The 19,454-nt window shown below is 42.6% G+C and overlaps 3 protein-coding genes across 6 annotated transcripts in view; 2 read left to right on the top strand and 1 right to left on the bottom strand.

Annotated features, from left to right (window-relative positions):
* Positions 1-8,183, bottom strand: part of CLEC16A (C-type lectin domain containing 16A) — a 59,989-nt gene extending 51,806 nt beyond the window's left edge. For 3 of the 4 annotated variants that reach the window (XM_088063878.1, XM_088063877.1, XM_014252683.2), the window contains exons 1-4: positions 8,015-8,183; positions 1,760-1,888; positions 966-1,099; positions 64-212 (exon numbers count right to left, since the gene is read on the bottom strand). In XM_088063878.1, the coding sequence (XP_087920004.1) occupies positions 64-212; positions 966-1,099; positions 1,760-1,888; positions 8,015-8,094 (492 nt within the window). In that variant the 5' untranslated portion in view covers positions 8,095-8,183. Of the gene's footprint in view, positions 1-63; positions 213-965; positions 1,100-1,759; positions 1,889-8,014 lie in introns of those variants that run through there. The other variant, XM_014252684.2, reaches the window with a different exon arrangement.
* A 797-nt stretch (positions 8,184-8,980) lies between these two features.
* On the top strand, positions 8,981-9,877 carry DEXI (Dexi homolog). The gene has a single exon (XM_088064306.1). It carries the CDS (start codon positions 9,596-9,598, stop codon positions 9,875-9,877), a length of 282 nt encoding a protein of 93 aa, XP_087920432.1. The 5' UTR covers positions 8,981-9,595.
* Positions 9,878-9,948: 71 nt separating this feature from the next.
* On the top strand, positions 9,949-17,712 carry LOC102114482 (uncharacterized). The gene is made up of 2 exons (XM_088064312.1): positions 9,949-10,026; positions 16,990-17,712. The coding sequence occupies exons 1-2, from the start codon at positions 9,949-9,951 to the stop codon at positions 17,191-17,193; spliced, it is 282 nt and encodes a 93-aa protein (XP_087920438.1). The 3' UTR covers positions 17,194-17,712.
* The last annotated feature ends 1,742 nt before the right edge of the window (positions 17,713-19,454 follow it).

Raw genomic sequence — 19,454 nt, 5'->3', positions numbered from 1 at the left:
CACACTGCTATCAACTTCTAATTCAAGTCCTGTTATTATTATACTGCAACTTTCTTTACTTACCTCATTATAAAAGAAATGTACAGTATGATTATTGAGTTTCAGGGAAAGAGTTTTCAAAAATGATATGTAATATGCCATGATCTCCTCATCAGAAAAGTCGAATTTGTGGACAATAATAGAATTCACATAGTTATTAGAGAGCAGGTAGTCTGAAAGCAAAAAAAAAAAGAAGCATTTACACAGGTTAACCGAAAAAAAAAAATCACTGTGGCAACAGGCTGTATTTAAAGTACCGGCTAGAAAGCAACAATCTGATGCCTGAAGATCACAGCCTTGAGTCAGAACAGCTCAAGTGATGCTTTTGAGCATTAATATAAAGGATCTGCTCCCTACAAAGGTCTTTGCTCCCAAGAACAGGACAACTGAGAATATACTTCATCTTCCTCAATTCAGGTAAGCTCTGCAGCTAATAACGCTTAACTCCTCTCCTCCAAAAGTCCCAACTAGTCAAGGCTTGATGATGGCTTTTGTAACAGCTGTGGAATACTTCAAATTATTAATTCTCCATCTTCTATTTATTTTGCCAAAAACCTTGAAGGAACCTCCCGTGGCTGACTGCTAGCACCAATGAAGGCAGTACAAACTAAACACCAGAGTTCCACCACATGACCTGTGTCAGCAAATGAGTATTTCAGATCACAACTAATATGACTTAAAGAACCCCTTGAAATGTGCTAAATGCTTGTTGTACCAAAAAACTACTTTTGCACCACTGAAAATTTATATTGAAACGTGTTGTGGAGTCAGTTTATACCATATTTTTGGTAGTGCTCAATTTAAAAGATTGTTAGTAATTAATATAGCTCTGTGCAGGGATACTAGGACTAGATTTCATTGAATGAAAGGGAATCCAATCAAATCTTGATCACTTCATCCTAAGCAGTTTGGAAGTCTGTCCTTACACAGGGATGTTTCATGGCTGATGTTCTCAAAAAGGATGTTCAGAGTCTGCAGCAGCTGCACACACACATAACGACCAGACTTCTGACGCAGGATGTTCAGGAAGAACACAAACATATTCTTCTCCAAGAAAAAGCTGAAATAAAATAAAAATTAAGTCATATGCTGTAAGTAACAGGAAAATAATTTGGCTAGGAGCAGGGATGATTCAAGGCAAGTCTCACAAATAGCATGCTTTGCTTTTATGAAGAATTACTTTGCAAAGCTGTATCTGTGGAACAAAAGAATATATTTCAAAAACCTTAAAAACTAAACAAGAGGGCTTAAAAATACAAATTATGCAGAAAAAAGGTATCAAGAAATTAGGGCCTTTCTTACTGTATTTTTAGCATATTCAGTTTCTCAGGCAGCTCTAAATACCACAGCTGGAGTAAGATATTTATTTGTGGTATCTTAGGTAAATTGAAGCAATGTGATATTAAGAGACGTACTGAGTAAATCTGGACCATAAATTAAGTTATCATTTGTATTTTTATCAAACAAATGGAGAGTCAAACAAAAGCAGTACTTGAAAGGGGCTCTGGAGTCCAAACACTTTTTAGAAGCAGCAAATTCCTGTATGACATGAATATGAACCTGCTCACACATCTACTACAGGGCATAGCTTTTTACATATAGCCATGAAATACAGTCTTGGAGGAGTTAACAGTATCAGTGTTCAGACCTCTGTACAACTCCAAGCATTCTTCAAACACAAAAGCAGAGTCTCAGAGAGCACTGGGTCAGGAGTACTCACTCAAACACTGAGCTGTCATTCTGATCCCCCCAGATCAGGATCTCTGTTATGGAACGAATGGTCTCCACCAGCAGGTTGCGGTTGTGATCTGTTACTGTTGTATTTTTAGTCAAAATATGATACATGTACCTAAAAGAAAAAAGTATTACAAGTAAAGAGCTATCCTGCCACTTCCACACACACCATGTTTGCCTTTCATCACTGTACCAATGCACACACCTATTTGCACACTAAGTCTAATCACTGTACAACTCTAAAACACTAAAAATTCCTTCTAATATTGATGCAGAGAGAAAAGTAATTGTTAAACAGAGCGACAAAGGAAACAAATCCCCCCCAGCCAGGTGAGTTACGAGGGCTTATGCCTATGTTAGCGTAGAACTAGAAACTGTGGTACTGGTCCCAAGGTGCTTCTTCAACATGTTCCAGAGAAATTCATGGAAGTCAAAGGAGCGATGAGCAAGGAAAACAGAAACAGAAGAAGCAGATAAGCATGCAGTAGCTGATACGGGGAAGTGGCATATGAGGTATAACCAGGGAAGTTCAATCCCTTCTCTTGACTGCAGAGACCCCTTACAGACTCACATCAATTGTGGTGTTTAATATCAAACACAGGATTCTCAAAGACTATTCATTCACCTTGGCAAAGCTTCATCTCAGGTCTCTGGTCCCTTGAGCACAGAAATACTGACTGGAAAGGGGGTAAAGTCCAGCTTTATAATTTCAAAGGGCATGAGTTTAAGACTGCCTACTGAAGCTTAAGAAAGTCTGTATCACAGGTGACAGGAAGCTATAGAGAATACAAGCCTTTCAGATTTTAAGTCTCAGAATTTTACTCTTCAGGGAAGCACTTTTTTTTTCCAAATAAGTTGTCACATAAAGTACAAAAATATTTCTGTCTCATTACTTTCTTATGTCCCACAAAAAAAGAAAGAGATGGGGTAGGGGAAGATTCTATTAAAATCACAAAAATCACCACTGCTTTTCTCCCTCTGTTTTTGGGGTTTTTTTTTATGTAGTAATAAAAAGAAAGGATAAATATAAGAAAGGTGCCCAATTTTGAAAATAAATAAAAAACATGAGGGAAATTTCATGTAATTTTAGATTACATGCACAAGTGTTTGGAAAGGATGACAGATTTTCCATATTATCAATCTCGCCATGAATAGTGGAGCTAATCAAACTTCCAGGATCTAATTCTGTGAAATAGCTTGTGTCCTGACCCTGGGGCAGCCTTCACTATTGTTTTGGATTCTGTGAAAGTTTGCTCAGTGATTCAAATTGAAATTTTAGGAATCTCATTATTAGAATTTTGCCAAGCTTCTGGCAAGGTTCCAAAAAACACAGTGCATTTTTAAAACAAAATTTTGGGGTGTCTGGTTTATGGCTTAAAGTAAGATGTTTACATCAAAAAACAGACTTGAAATTGCATATCAAAAATCAAGATTCCCATCAATTTTATCAACACTAAAAAATTGAATCACTGCACTGGGCAAGCATGCAGCCAGAGACTAAAATGCCATTTAATGGAACACTCATGTGAGGCTGTTCCAACTATTTATCAGACTTGCAAAGACAAGACACTACCTAGTTTCAGAACCTTTTGCTTGAACTGAAAAAACCTCCCCCAAACAAACAAGAACCTTGATCATATTTACAGTATACTTAAAATCTGTCAAATTTGGCTTTGGGAGTCTTCTTAAACCACTGAGCTGGGCAGAGTTCCAAAAGACTTGCTGCAAGACACAGTCTGCCCTCACCAGCCATGAGAGAACAGGTGCTATTTCAGGGAAGCTGATAAAATGCTTTGTGCTGTCATGGTAAAACACTGTGTGCTTGCTGGTCTTGATATTACTTAACCATCAAACAACAATTTTCATATGTTGAGTACTGCACAAGGACACAAGAGATAAACAGCCCTCAGAAGTTCACAGCTTTAACAAACTTGATATACCAAATAAATGCTTCCTTCCCTCACCCCCTAATCAGCAATGAGACAAAGCCTGCACCACATTACCAAAGCCATTTTAATATTATATGTATCACCAGACAGCAAAAAGGAGGAAAAAGGGAATAGGTGGCAGGGGGGAGGAAGAGGAGGTACAGTCTTTTCTTAATCTTTCTCTTCAGTAAAAAAAAATTCTCTCCCCCTTCATGGTGGTTTTTTCCCCTTCATAAATCAACACTTGTTTTCAAATCCAAAACAGTCACTGGTCACATTGAAACCACACTAGAAAAAGTTGATCCTCAGCTGTGTCCTACAGTCACAACTGCCTGGTCATGTGCTGTACCATAACAATCATTAAACAGCAAGTCAGAGAGCACCTGGAAATCCTCTTCCACTAATCTGAGGATCACAGTTCAAGATTCCTTCTGTGGACACTGACAATGGGACGGCTCACAGGGAAGATGTGAGACCTTAAGGCTGACCACCTGTGAGAATTCCCAGCAGTTCTAAAACAGCACATGGCACACAAGCCCTGGAAAAACTTGTCATTAGGGCACTATGTGCATTATCAGGACAGTGAATCTAAAGACAGCACAAACTCAGTCCCTGCTCTGAGAATTAACGGAGCAGAGATAATTTGAAGCGATGGCAATTAGATCACTTCATTTCACAATAATTTGAACAACTTCCTGAGACAGTTAGTAATTAATACTATACTACTTCACATATTTTAGCCTATTTATTTGAAGTCACATAGAAATTATTGCATCTGTGAACATGTATTTCTCATTAATAAGTTACATTATACAAACTCAGGATTAAAGTTTACTCCAACAGTAGAATTTTGGGTATGGGATGCAGTGGGAAGAATAACGAGCTCTTACCTCATTTGGGTGCCTGTGGAATATAGAGCATTACAAACACAAAAAGCACGTAACAGTCAGGAATACATGATCTCCAAATTTATTTACTTAGTAGCAGCATTACTGCAAAATTCCTTAATTTGCTAAGGCGCTGATGCAGTTAGAGGAAACCTGGAGTTCACCTTCAAGCTATTCCTTTTTATTTATTTATCCTATTTGCTTGAAAAGTAACAAAAAAGCATACACATACTTTTTTCTCTTTACAGACACATGAAATACCATATTATGAGAACATGAAGTATCTCACAAACTTAGTATTTTTTGTACTTAGATAAATCCTTAAAGGGTGTCTCTAAATGCAGAGGGGTCAGGTTTGTGTCTCTAAACACAAAACTATCAAAGAGGAGACTTTTGTCATCTCTGTATCTGAAGACTGGGTTCAAACAAAAACACATCATGCAGGAAGAGTCAAAGCACCCAATCCCATCAAAATCAGTGGGAGATGTTGCCAGCAATTTAACAAACCAAACAAAATTCTGAACATTTTTCTGGTTAGAACCCATGCTCAAAGGAGTAACATAGTATTTGAAGTGCATATTAATGACTTTCCTATTTATTACTTACAAAAATACGCTAAAACAGGTAAGAGTTTAGAAGTCAAGCACTCAAATTTTGGAAGTCCAGACTTGACCATAACAGGCTTGCTCCTTCACTCTGCCTGTAATCAGGTAATTGCATATTGTTCTCACAGAAGAAACCCAATGCATAGCAAGGACAGTGCCTCAGGAAATGAGTCACGCATGAAAAAGACTTCAAGAACCTTCAACCTTTATGGACACTGCATCTGACCAAGGCATGGGAAATGTTCAGCACCCAGCTTTAATAGCACTGGCACCTTCTGTGCAATCACAATGCAATTAAAATACCAAGTGCAGAAGCAACAATAGGAAATGTGCTTGACAGTAACAGGGCTATGTAAATACCATAGAAAAGTAGGAGGAAAAGTCTTAGAAAGACTTTAAAAGGCTTAGAAACAAAGACACACAAAAATACCAAGTTCTCTGAGAGCAGCGAGTAGCACTGTTTCATCCTTCTCTAGATTGCATTTCAGAAGTTGGATTAAAATTTAACTGTTTTCACTAGATCAAGAGACTGTACAAAAACACTTCATAAAAACAGCCTCACAATTTTCCTTCAGCCAGTCCATTCTCCGGTGTGTTTGCAGAAAGACTGAATAATAAAATTTCAAAAGCAAGCCTCAAATAAAGTGCAGTAAAGCTGATGGGAAAGGACCAACATTTACTGAGAAAAAGCAATAACACTGCTGCTATCACTAAGCATGTGTATCATTTACAATTTAGACTAAACTCTGCCTTATTCAAGTTTAAAAATAAAAATGTTCCCACAAGGTTAGCCCAGACTGATTTCACCCTTGTAACATAGTATAATATACCTTTCACAGGCTGAGCTAACCTGTAATACCAAGGCAGGTGTGTTGTACTCAGGTCCTTCATATGGAACACAAAATGGGGCTTTGAGTTGAGAGGATGAGACAGTAAACAGCTTATCAAGTGAGCTTACTGAGACTTTCTTTCATGACCCCAAAACAAAGGGTATCTGCCCTTTTTCCTTCTGTTACTTTACCCACTTCAACACTTGGAAAATACCTAAATTTCACCTTTCCTGTTGGCATCTAGCTAGAAGCTGAAATTCACGCAGTCTGGATAAACAAACACTTAAAACATATATAGTCTAAACAGACCAAAGGTCTCATCTGTCCTTTACATACGACCACTTCAGATTAATCAGAAATGACATGTAAATAAAGCAAACAGACCAAAGCATATACTTTAGTAGATAATTATATACTTCAACTCTCAGATAACAATTCTAGCTCAAGCCACAAGATTTACAGCCCAATTCCCTTCTGCTACAAATGAGGCAGGGTGTAATTTTTCTATTCTCTGTGGCCTCAACAGAACATATGGACACATTTTTCTTGCCTGAAAGTAAGTCTCAAGTCTCCCTCTCACCACCCTTTTTTTTTCTCCTAAACTTAAATTCAGTTTCATCAAATTTCATTATGCATCAGCATTCTTGCTCTATCTTGAAGTCAAATATCAAAGCCAGACAGAGCCAAAGCTCCACTAACGCTTAGTTTAGCTCCAGAAAATGCTGAGTAGTGCACACTAACTACTCCTTGTATGTTCAATAGAACATTCCTATGTTTACATCTGAGAGTGACTTTTTCCTGTAAAGCCAGACTACACTGACTTACTAGTCTGACCTACAACACTTTCAAAACTACTTCCGCAATGCTACTGTCTCGTTAGTTTTGTAGTCATGGACTTGATTTCTGTGTCTTTGGTAAAAAGCATTGCATTTCAGTTAGCCTTGCTAATTTTGAACATTTTTCCAGTTTAGAGACAAGGACCAGAATCCACAAACGATCTTAATACAACAACTGCAAGATGCAAAACTTGTATAGGGCATTCTGTTACTGTCAGAACCCATTCATGTACTCCTTGTAAGATGACTGAAAACTACCAGGTACTTTTTCTCAATGAGCTACATATTCATACTGATCTCATTTAGAAAGTACTTTGTCTCTTAATGACCTCCTTTCCTCGTTCAGTACAAAGAGAAGCTATCAAGGTGGCTCTCACTTTTCCTGCAAAAGCAGAACACTTAAAATGGAACAAAAAAAATATTTTTTTTATCCCTTGCCACCCTTCCAACTCTCCAGTGGCAGAGCTAAGAAAAAACTATTCCACCCTCTGCAGCCAGCAGTAACACACGGCTGCGAGGCTCCGGAGGCACTGGTTATAGTTCCCAAGCTCAAAGCTTCCCTTCTGCAGCAGCTGCTGCGTCCTGCAGCCCAGGGCACATCCCGAGCGCCGTGACTCACCGCTGGCTACCGACATCCCCACACACCCTGGAGCTGCACTGCTCACACACAGGCACCAGCCCCTCGCCTCAGCCACCACCAGGAAACAAAGTTCTCCCTCACGAGGAATGTGGTATTTCTTGTAAGTATCACGCCTCGTACTCTACTCCACCTAAGACTCTGTGGCATTACTAAAAACAAAACAAACACGTATGGTAGCCCGGAGTGTAACATTACGTGACGAACTGCGTCTGCCCTGAAGACCTTCTGGGACGGAGAGGCCGGTTTCCGTGAGGTAGACAGCAGACCACAGAGCCTCCGCCACCAGTGATTGCTCCGGGCGCTTTCCTCTCCGGAGAACTGCGGCAAAACGCCCCGGCGAGGGCAGCGAGCGCCTGGGAAGCGTCGCCCGCCGAGCCGCCCCCTCCTCTCCCGACCTCGCAGCCGTCTGAGAGAAACCTGCCCCAAGCAGCGCCGCGGACGGACCCGACTGCAACCGCCCCCTCCGAGCCCCCTCACAGCCCCGCCACCCTCCGCCCTCACCGCCCCCCTCTCACTTGAGGTGGTCCAAGGAGTGGATGCTGCGGGCAGCCTTCCCGTGCCCGCCGCCCACCCAGCTGCGGGAGCGGCCGAACATGCTGGCGGCAGAAGGCTGCTCCGGCCCGCGGGCCCTACGGCCTCATAGCCCCGCGGGGCGGGCGGGGACCGGCGCGGAGCCTCGGTGGCGGCACGGAGACACAAGGCGCATGCGCGGCCAGGGCACGCCGGAAAGCGCCGGCCCGACCCCGCCCCTGGCCCAGCCCCCGGCCTGCGAGTCCCAGGAAACACCGCGGGGGACGGGGCCAAGCCCTCACACGGGAGGGGCGGGGCCTGTGCCGGGCACGCTGTAGGAGCGGCTCGCTTAGAACAACATAGGGTAGTAAACGTAGCCCGAATCAGAAAAAAAAAAAAACCCATGAAATGTGAGTGTACCTCCTAAATACGTTGTAATTTGAGGTAAAATTTGGTCCCTGACATTGCTTGTTCGGCTTCCATGACCCAAACGAAGCTGTTCTATGGGGTCAGCTGTGCGGCAAGACGCAGTGTCAGAAATTCAGCTGCTGACATTCCCCTTGCTGAGGTTTATCCAGTAAGGATTTTGAATAGGCTTAAAAATTAAGAACAGAGAGAAAGGGACCCATGACTGTCTTGACCTAGTTTGGGATTTTTAATTTTTGCTTTAGCCAGAGAAATAGAGTTTATCTGTGTAAAAGCTGAAGTTTTGTCAGCCAGTATAAAAAATGCACCGAGTTTTAAATCCCGCCTTCGGTTATACTTTGGTCTAGGTAAAGCCTTGGTCAGCAAAGAAACACCTGCACCGCACCCGAGAGGGCCCGCAGTGTTGCTACAGGAGGGCTTCGGTCACAGCGGAGGTCGTGAAACAACTTCCAGGGGCGAAGGCACAGCCCAAACCTCCCGCGCTGCCCCGCTCCGCGGGTTCCGGGCTGCGGCAGAGCTCGGGCAGGCAGGAGCGCGCAGGCGAGGGTAGCGTAGCGCAAGCCGCCCCCTGTTCCCTGCAGCCCCCGAGCAGCCGCAGCGGGACCCGAATGCCGGCACCGCGGCCGCCCCGCGCCAGCAGCAGCGCGGCGCTGGTAAACAACGGCGGCGTGCGGCGGGTCAAGCGCTGGGCGGGGAGCGAGGGGCGGGCGGGCAGCACGGTCCTGCCGCGCAGGCCGGGCTCGCTGGCAGGTGCTCCGCGCCGACCTCCCAACGCGCCTGCGGGCTCCTTCCGCAAAGTTTGCGGGCGGGAGGAGGAGGAGGGAGCCGCGGTGGGACTGCAGTAGCTGGGCTGGAGATGCCGCTGATCAGCCTCCTGCCAGCGGCGGGGCTGCAGCAGCGCCGCTGAACCCGCGCTGGCCGCCCGCCCGCCGGGGCGCCTCTTCCTCCGGGGACTGAAGGGACCGAGCAGGCCGCTCCGCTCTACTGCGGGGCTCGCCTCTTCCCGGGGTCCGGATTCGGCTCCTTAGGGACTCTGTCCTTTGCTGCCACCGGGGCTGCGGCGTGTAGTCCTGCCCCGCTCCCAGCTCCGCCGCTGCCGTCCGCCCCCCGCGCCGGCCGGGCGGGTCGGTGCCCGCTGCCCCCGCAGCCCCCACGGCTGCATGACCGCCGCGGTCTCCGCACGTCTGGATTCGGTGGAGTCCCGGGCCTTCCATGCGCTGCTGGTGCTGCCCTATATGTTTTACGTGGGCTTGTTCTTTGTCAACGTGCTGATCCTGTACTATGCTTTCCTGATGGAGTACATCGTCCTCAATGTGGGCATCGTTTTCCTGCCCGAGGATATGGACCAGGCTCTGGTGGATCTGGGGATGCTCTCTGACCCTGGCTCCGTGCTCTACGAGACGGACAGCGAGCTGGATGTCTTTGACGGGTACTTGGAGTGACGGCCCAGGGCGCTCCGAAACGACTGAGCTCTGCCGCCGCCTGGCCCGGGGCAGGGGCCCGCCGTGCCCGCATGGCCGCAGCTCCGGGAGCGCCGCGGCCCCGGGGTGCCCTCGCTGCGTCGCGGCTCCTGCGCATCTTCCCTTCCAAATGACACACTCCCCGCTGGTGCAGGGGCCACAGGGGCAGCCGGGACCCGCTGCCACCGGGCAGGCCCGCAGAGACGCAGAGGGCTCGCAAGGGAAGTAAGTGATTTCTGAGTGTCCGGCCGGGCACGGCGCTCCCGGGGCAGCGGGCACAGCGCCGGGGACACGCTCCGCCGCAGCTCCCGGCACGGGCGAGCGCTGCGGGCAGAGGGCCGGGGCCACCTCCGGCGCTTACCCCGCCCGGCAGCGCCCGGGGAGCGGCGGGGCCCCGCTCCGTGTCACCTACGCGGCGGGGACAGCGTCCCTCTCCCTCGGGACTCATCCTCCGAGCCACTGCAGCTATGTTGCTGGGGGCTGCCTGTACAGCCGGGCAGCAACTTTGCTGATCCGGTCCTGAAAGCAGCCCTGAATCGAAACGAGAAACGAGGTTAATATTTATTACAATTCAGAGACCTTCCTCGAGTCAGAAATACATCTTAGTTTGCTGCCCTTTAAAACCACTCTCTTGGATAATGACAAATTAACCAGCTCACCATCTTCCCATTTTAATTGTAGGACGAAGGTTTGGTTAATAATTTTTTGTGGTTTTTTTTGTTTGTTTGTTTGTTTTTTTTATAGTTTTGAGTGACTCTAAAACTCTGGAAATGTAAGGACTTAGCATTTTAAAACACTGAAATGCATTCGAGAAGAAAAATCACTATTTTTAGCTAGGACTTTCTGTGCCAAAAGTATGTTAATGAAAACATTCACAGTTTGAATTAAAATGTGTTAGCAAATCTGCCAGCAGATTTTTTAGCAAAATATTGCCTGTAAATCTGAAGACCAGTTCAGGATATCTTTATTTTTCTGTTTGAAATGATGGACATAGGAAATTCACTTACAGTGTTACAGGTATAAACTCGGTGACCACGCTATACAAACACCAGTTAATATCAAACTATTTTGAGCAGTCTTCTAATTTAACAAACCCAAACAAACATTTCCTGTAGTTCTGTCCTTCATATAGGTTAAAATTATCTCCTGAATATTTCTAGTCAGATTCTGTGTAAAGTAGTATTAGCTGATTTTGGTCAATAGTTTAGAATGAAAAATTGGACATTTTTGGGTATTGGAGTAACACTGATTGCACAAACTGCTGAACAAGGCTTGCCCAAAGGCACATGGGAGCCTAACGAGGGAGTGAACAGATTTTGTTGCTACTGAAGAAATCTCTATGCATATAGTCACTGCAGATGGAAGTGTCTATGCCAGCATTTGGTGGTCCATCCCAAGCAACTGGATTAGAATCACTTCTAGAATAGAAAGTGTGGAGCGATCCTCCCCACAAAACACCATTGACTGCTTTTGTGGTTGTCTCCTTTTTCAGATGGAGAAATAATACACATGGTCTGTATTCCAGGAAAGAAATTCCTAAAAATTAATGGTAATTTAAACAAAATCTTTGGTGCTAAAAACCATATCCATTTTCTTCCCTAAAGTACCTTTCCTCAAATTCCCAATCTTATGGCTCCAATGCCATTGAGTAGAGGGATTAAAAATACGTTTTTTAAATCGCTTTTTTCTGTCTAGAATTTGTCTTGATGAGTTGTGTCTAGTTTTCAGGAAGACTTAAGGAGAGTACCAGACACAATTTTCCTCTGTGGGTTTTTCCTACTATATGAATATATAATTTGATATGAGCACTGTTCAGTGTAGATTAATGGGCTTCTTAAAATTTACCTTCATATTAATGAGACAAGCAGCTCTGGAAACTTCTTGATATTCTAACTATAAAACCCTCCATATCTTTGATACGCAGAAATCAAAATGCAGAGGTTTTCTCAAAGCTCAGAAGTAAGGCTCAGTCTATATCTACCCAGAGCTAATGGAGTTCTTCACAGGTACCAGCTCCAGTCTCGATCTTTCATTTGGAAGCTGTCATGATAGATGGTGTTTTCCACTGAGAATCAAATCACAAATCCCAAAAGTTAGATCAATTCTTAGGGAGCAAAAAATCTACTGTGTTTCATCTATTTCTGTATTTAATTATACTTACAGACTTAGCAACCAGGCCACAAATTGCATAATTATTTAGCTACCAGGCAAAGACACAGTGTTATCCCCATGACAAGGAATTTGAGTTAATATCCTGGTTCCAGGTTTCTTCAGTGTTCTGTGCCGTTCCTCACCAGTTCCGTAGTAGCAAAGCAGGGAGAAGAGGGTCCTAATTTGGAGCTGTGTTTTCTGCTTTGGGAGCAGCAGTAAGGCCCTGAAAGGGAGGATTTAAATTCTTGTGGTGCCTTGCCTGCAGTGACCCGAGTTTGTGTGAGTGTTAACCCCTGCTCTCCTGGCCTGGGAAGGTTTCCCACCTGCCCTGTTCCCTTGCATCCAGAAGTGCTGAAGATTCACAAGACACTGCAGGAAGAATGGGTCTGTTTTGCCAGCAGTGATGAAAAATACATAGGCCTACTCTTTGCATTAAAGAGCAGCACATTTTTCGTGTGACTCACCAGTGATTTCTGAGAACACCCAAAGAGCTATGATTAGCCTGAGCCAAAACCTTCAGTGTCCTCCGTGCCTGGGAGAGCGGTGCCTCGCACCCTGGGTGAGTGACGTGTGACAGGAAAACAGAGGGGGCAAATCCCAGGAGGCCTTTCTGGAGTATGTGGAAAGGCTAATTTAGATGTAAAAGTAAAAGAACATGTGGATCAGAACAGCTCTGTGCTCTCTGGCAGCAAACCCCTCACTTGAATAAACTCAATAGAAGCAAAATGATGTCCAAGTGTCTGAGCATAATTAATTGGTGGCAGAGATTGAAGTCAGACAGATAAGTTAGCAGCTGGAAAATGTTTCCTGGCCTATTCAAATGAAGAAATTCATCTGTGTAAACTGAACAGAATTGAACTCGTTCATGTCATCTACTGTTTTCATGTGAGTGTGCCAGGTTATTTTTACTATATTTGAAGCCCCTTGGAACAAGGTCATATGACTGTTCTCATACTTTAATAAAATCAGATGTCACTCATCAGAAAGTAGTCCTATCAGAAAGAAAATGGGCAAAAGTAATCAATAATGAAAACTGAATAAGCAAGATTGAATTTATGTAATCTTGCAGTACCATGCTTTACCTGTATTTAATAAGATGAATTATGAATATCTTCAGTGAGCAAAATCCAGCACTCAAAAACCTGTGACTCAGCACTTCAGATGAATGCCAGCATCTAAATTTTGAATAAAAAAAAAAAATAGCTTAACTCCCCAGCTCATCAATATAGTGCCAGTTAGAACTGCAGGCTCAGTGTCTATGGGGCAGCCACCCCCTGTGCCTGTGTTCTGAAGCAGAGATGTCCTGCAAAGGACAGAAGAATGATGTCACTAGCACTGTCAGGATACATTTAAATGTATCTGAATCCACTTCCTGACTTTTTTCTTTTCAGACTTTAAATACTAAAAATAATGAGCAGAGTAGTTTGTTACTTAATTTACCTTGCCATTTTCTACTATTTTTCCCCCTTTTGTAGAGATCACCAAGGTGATTTGTTGACTCCTTGATATAGGTCAGTTGGCTGTTTTATGAGTTACAGTAGCAACAGGATTAAGTGCAATTGCTGTGGATTTTAGAACCGTGTTTTGAATATTTAGATATTTTTGTTACTAAAATTAATAGAAATCCAGTGTTCAAACTCACGTGACAGCTCTGCTTTAAAGAAACATGTACTTAACAGGAATTCCATTCTAGATGGAAGGAAGACAAAATCATGGTTAACTATTCAGCTGTCCATACAGACTCATTAACCACAGCCATGGACAGTTCTAAGTAATTTTCTACCAAATGCATTTATTTATATAATGTCAAGAGAGTAAGCAGATCAAAAACTTTTCCAAGTGGTGATATTAATAATGTGAATTAAAATGAGGCACAGAAATTAGAGAGATGTTCAATTTTTGATAGATATAGTTTAGGCCTGAGTATTGCATGTGTTAAAAGTCTCAGTCACAAGTAACTTTAAAGAATCATTTAAAAGTATGTGCATGTGTTAAAAGTCTGTGGTTCTTTTCTATAAAAATCAAGCTTTCTGTAATAAACTTGCTTCAATAGGAGGCAATAGCCAATTACCACTTTTAAGCTGTCAAAGGAATTAAGAAATTAATCTGATTTAATTCTTCATGTTTGTTTCTTCAAGGAGGGACAAAGTGACACTATAGTTCAGCTAATAACTATCCATCCTAAAATAGAAGAAAAGAATAATTTGTTTAGAGACATTTAGTCTCTAACTCTTTGCATTTGTCCCCTCATAACGATCCTAGCTTATGAGGAGTACAACTATCCCTAAGGATTAAATATGATTAAATCTTTCCAGTCATTCAGGGAAACTGTCAGACTGTCTTTCTTTTTGCAGTTGAATTTTATTACTTTGGCTACAGATTTGGAAAGAAAAAATAGCTGAATAGTTTGAATGATGCTCTCTGAAGACACAAGTGTGTGTCTAATATATGTGATAAAAAGGGAAAAGAAAAATAGGAGCCATATAGGGGAAATAATGTTATAATGGAAAATGATGATGTGCACTGAGTGATGGATTGCTGGGGAAACCCCAGGTCAGTTCACAGACTTAAGGCTAAATACTCTTTTCAGGGCCAGAAAGAAAGACCCAAGGGTTGCTCAGGCAGTAGAGCCCAAATAGGCCACAAGAACTGAAACATTGCTGCAGAAAGTGAGGAATTGGAAAACAGACAGTGTCAGGATGTGAAACAGAGTCACACCATGCATCCTTCACTCCAGCATGCATTATGAGGAACAGTAACTTCAAAGGCAGAAATAGCAAAGATGTGACTGAGTTGTTAATCCAGAGTCATACTACAGCCATACTGATCAGTGCTTGCAGGTATGTTCTAAGCTATTGAAAGTCCTAGTTCTGAGACTTAAAAAATACTTAAAAATATTTTCTACCTCTTTATTTTCTCGTTTTCTGAAATTTTTGAATTTTTCTGTTAAAAAATAGGTTCTCATGAAATTTGAGGGACAGATTTCTAATCTGAAAATTAGAAAGGCAGGATTGAATATCCTGGCCAAATGTGTAATTTACACCCCATTTAATATCTGCCACAACAAATTACAGTCTTGCCCTACAGCACAGTTTGGAACTGCCATTAGGCAGCTTTACACTTTGCTTTGGAGGCCCCATACATTTTGCTGTGCTATTTTTAAGTCAGCCTAGAATTTGATCTGCAGTGCAGAATACTAACCTCACTGAACTGTCTGCTGTAGACCAGTTTTCAGTTCCACTTGGAAAGCAAGCAGATAAACATGAAGTGAGTAACCTGGTGGAGCTGCTGTTCACCCTTTTCATGTCCTCATTTTAAGAGAAGGATTTTGAGCAGATGTGTTCTGTTAGCAGGTACTGTAGCTGACAGACATTTGACAGAAATGCCTCACTGGACACAAAAGTGCTTCTTATTTCTGATCCAGTATCTGCAGTAAGTGGCACACAGGAACATGGAAGTGTTGTGATGAGTCAGACCACGATCTTAAAGCCCTGTGTTCCACCTCTGGGAGAGCTCATGGCCCTGACCAAAATCTGCAGGCTGCTCGCTGCTTTCCCAAATCCTCAAGGCAGAATTGCAGGATGTTAGAAGGCACATTTTTGCCCAGCCCTTTAGCAAATGTTTTCCAAACCCGCCACCCTTTGCCCACTCTGTGTTATGAAATCCCTCTGGATTTCCTTCCTGTCAGTACAGGATCTGAATACTTGAAAGAGCTTATTTTGTGCAGTCTTGAAAATTTCTCTATTCATCCTCTTCTTTGAGTCAGTAATGGTGATGAATAAAAATTGTTCCCTGGTATACTCTGCTACTGAGTTCTTTCCTACCAAGCTTTATTCTTTGCTTCCAATCTTTTAATCTGCTTTCAATCCATGAAAGAGCCTTTCCCCCAGACCTGTGTCAACCTGTTTGCTTTTGGCTTCCTGTAATGCCTTTGTTAATGACACTATTGCTCTGTCTGTCCAAGTTCATGCAGAACGTGTGACCATCAGACTTCATTCTTCATTCAGATCCGTAAAGGGGAAGGAGGGAGGAGCTGTCCATGCAGAGACTTGCTGCACACAACACAGAAATGTCCTGAGCTGCAGGCAGCCAGGGGACCTGCTCGTGGTCTGCTCTACCTCAACTCCTCCTCAACACAGACTCATCTCCAGTCACACCCTCTCAGAGCTGCGCCATTCTACACTATGCTAATTAGTCATCTGTAAAATCACAAGACCAGATGAATACTGTAACTAGTGCCCAGCACCTTCATAATCCATAGCTCTGGATCTACTTAAAGAAATCTTCTCAGCCTTGTATGTGCCCTTGATGATTGTAAAAAATCACCTCCTAATAGCATGGGATACTTTGACTTTAGATAAACTGGGATAAAGCAATATAACAGTAATTTATTCTTGGCAGTAAGACCAAGAAGTTACCCCAAAGTGTTATTTAGCTCTGTAACTACTTACCAGTGGATCCAAAATAGTTGGAACAATGTGACTCTAAAGTAGAAGAGAAAGTGACCAAAAGCAGGGACTACATCAAATGTAGTCAATGCTTAATTAACACAATGATCAAAAAAATAAAAATGCTCTAATGAATGCTATCTAGTCAAGATAATGTAGCCAGTTCAAACATCAGTTTTAATTAGTAGGTCTAACGATATCAAATCTGGATAAAATAGGTTATCCCACTGTATGTCACAGCTGTTTTTACTCTTAAGAGCATCCCCCTGGTAATTGATGTAACTCTCATACCCCTCACACTGGTATCTTTATGGCTCTGTTAAAATTCCCGAGGACTGATGTGCTCTGGCATTAACTGAAACTGTGACATTGATTTCTCTGAATGGTTGTGCAGCTCTTTACTTCTCGAAGAATTATTACTCAGAGTCACAAAAGGATCTGATTTTAATTTTTTTTTTCTAGTAAGTCAACAACATGGTGCTGTATGTTGCATAGTCAGTGACTTTCCTGTTCATTTTAGGTATGAAGGGTTACTCTGTATTTATGTGTTTTCTTTTAAACAGATTCATTAAACACCTGAAATGGATTATGACCAGGCTAATGGATCAAGTCCTGGAAAGAAACTATACTCTGAAATGTAGAGATGAAAATAAGGAGAAGAGAACAAGAAGAATTGTCATCAGACCTTGTCAGTTGTGACTTCTCTTCATGGTCTTTGCCTCTTGTGTGTGCACTTACTGCAGTGTTCATGCACCATACTGGGCTTCCATAGGTAATTCTGGGATGGACTATATGAAAAAATAAGATAAACTATGTTCCATTATAACAGAAAATCAGGATGTTACCCAGATTTGATAAACTTTTGAATGAATACCATGTCACCAAAATGGACACACTCCACATATAGCTTAAGCCAGTTTTACAATCACACGTTGAAAATTCTACCAGCCAGTAGTTCAAAGGCAGTGCTTTCTCAGGGGAAAATATGCAGGAGTGACTGAAGGAGGTTCTCTTCAGGGAGTATTATGGCAAGAACTGTGCTAGTAACATATTTTATTTAAAATGAGAGTTTTGAAATAGATCAGAGAGAGAATTTTATATAAGTCAGGTGGATTCATTATTTAACATAGGATACTTTGCAGATTGTTTAAGCTCACGTTCCTATGTACAGATGTGAAAGCAATACAATAAAGACTGACCTTTTCCATGAAAAATCAAGCATTTGTGTTGGAGTTGTTCTTCAGTAAAGAAAATAACTGAAATATGCTTTCAAAGAAATTCCAGTTTTCCTGTAGGTACCTGCAAGTAATTCCAGATTGCTGAGATGGCCAGCAGGTAGGAAATCCTCATGAACAGCTACTTAAAAAATCAGACCTGAACTGAACCATCAGGCACTGAGGGGAGGAGGGGGGGATGTTATTAGGGCAGGCATTGGACTGGTTTTGTTTTATGGTCACGCTTTTTAGAAAAATCTGACTTTTGTAACTGTTCAATTTTTAAACAGAATTGATGTATCAAGAACATTTTGGATAAATAATTGAAAACAATTCTGCTGACACTTTCTGCATGATGTCTGTCCTCTGCAGTCTGTGTCTGCCATCTGCTCCCAGCGTGGGCTCCCCACTGCAGACAGATGGTGTCAGAAGTCTCTTTTCAGCCAGTATGAGGGAACAGGAGGGTGATGGTTTAGATCCCCCATGAAACAATGACAAACTCGTGTATCCTGATATTCCCAGTATGTTCCATTCAAATAGCACATTTTAGGTCCTAGGCAGTAGAAATGAGCTCCCAGTTCCCAAAATTCTGTGGTCCAAATACAATTTTCAGCTGCTTTTGCAAGAGGGGAAGCACTGACACAAACCAACTAGCATTTCTCCAAGATAGGTTTCATCAGGTGCAGTTCAGGACCTTTAAACACTGACAAGTGTTTTGTTCAACACAATCCCAGGACAGCAATTCAGGAATGAAGTCATTTAGGGCACATTATTCTAACATGTAAAGATACATTTAGGGAAGGCAAGTCCCCATTTAGGTACCTATAGAGAGAATACTCAAGTTTAGAAATGTGTCAAGCTTGTGTTCATGTGCCCATTTGCTACTAACAGAGTTAAGGCTGAATTTTGCTACTGCAGGGGGCATTCCTGCTGCCTTTATAATTACTAATTTGTAGTGTTCACAGAGATGGCTTCACTAGTTTTGCAGGGTCCCATTTATGCCTTTTTAAGAACCTGGTTCAGTTTGTCACTATTGGTACTTGGTGCAGTACCTAGGAGTTTGTAATAAATTCTCTGCAGTGGGTTTGTGCCACACAGTCAATAAAACAATACAAATTTCCTTGAGTCAGTCACTTTGGAGGTTCTGAATCTTAGATCAAGATTTCTGATTTCTCAGAACAGCTCGGCATCATACATTTAAAGGTTGGGGAGAGTGTTACAGGCTCTGACTAACATGATAACACAATCCTTGGCATTTTAGCAAGGCTTCTTTGACAACAAAAAGATGGACATAAAGAGAGTGGCATTTTTCTCATCCTAAAAGGTGTTTTATAACAGAGATTTGATCACAACAGCTTCTTAGAGGGTAGCTAGTGAATTCAGTTTCTATACACAAGGCACTCATTTGACAAAAGCATTTTGAGGAGCTTGATGGCATAAGAACACCAGACTTTGAATGTGGATTAATTTTAGAACTTCTAACTGCAAAGATTTAGAAAGGATGAAAACCCCATTTTGCTTTTATTAGCGGGTGGCCTCAGTCAGCACATTTGTATCTCCTGATCCTGAACTTAGTCTGTCATTTGGCATTGCAAGAACTTGTTCCTGTTAAGAAAGAATTATTTCTCCATTTCCAGCCCATTGAACTGTTCAGTGCCAGCAGGACCATCCTGTCTCCCTCACACACAGTGCTTCCCATGAACCTGCAATACAAAGCCCCAAGCCTGTTACTGTGGCAGAAGCCAG

The sequence above is a fragment of the Pseudopodoces humilis genome, chromosome 18 (assembly GCF_049639895.1).
Source record: "Pseudopodoces humilis isolate 2021_Gansu_Grassland_sample_001 chromosome 18, ASM4963989v1, whole genome shotgun sequence".
NCBI classification, from domain to species: Eukaryota; Metazoa; Chordata; class Aves; order Passeriformes; family Paridae; genus Pseudopodoces; species Pseudopodoces humilis.
Note: the sequence above shows the minus strand (reverse complement) of the source record. Positions and strands in the feature narration are given on the sequence as shown.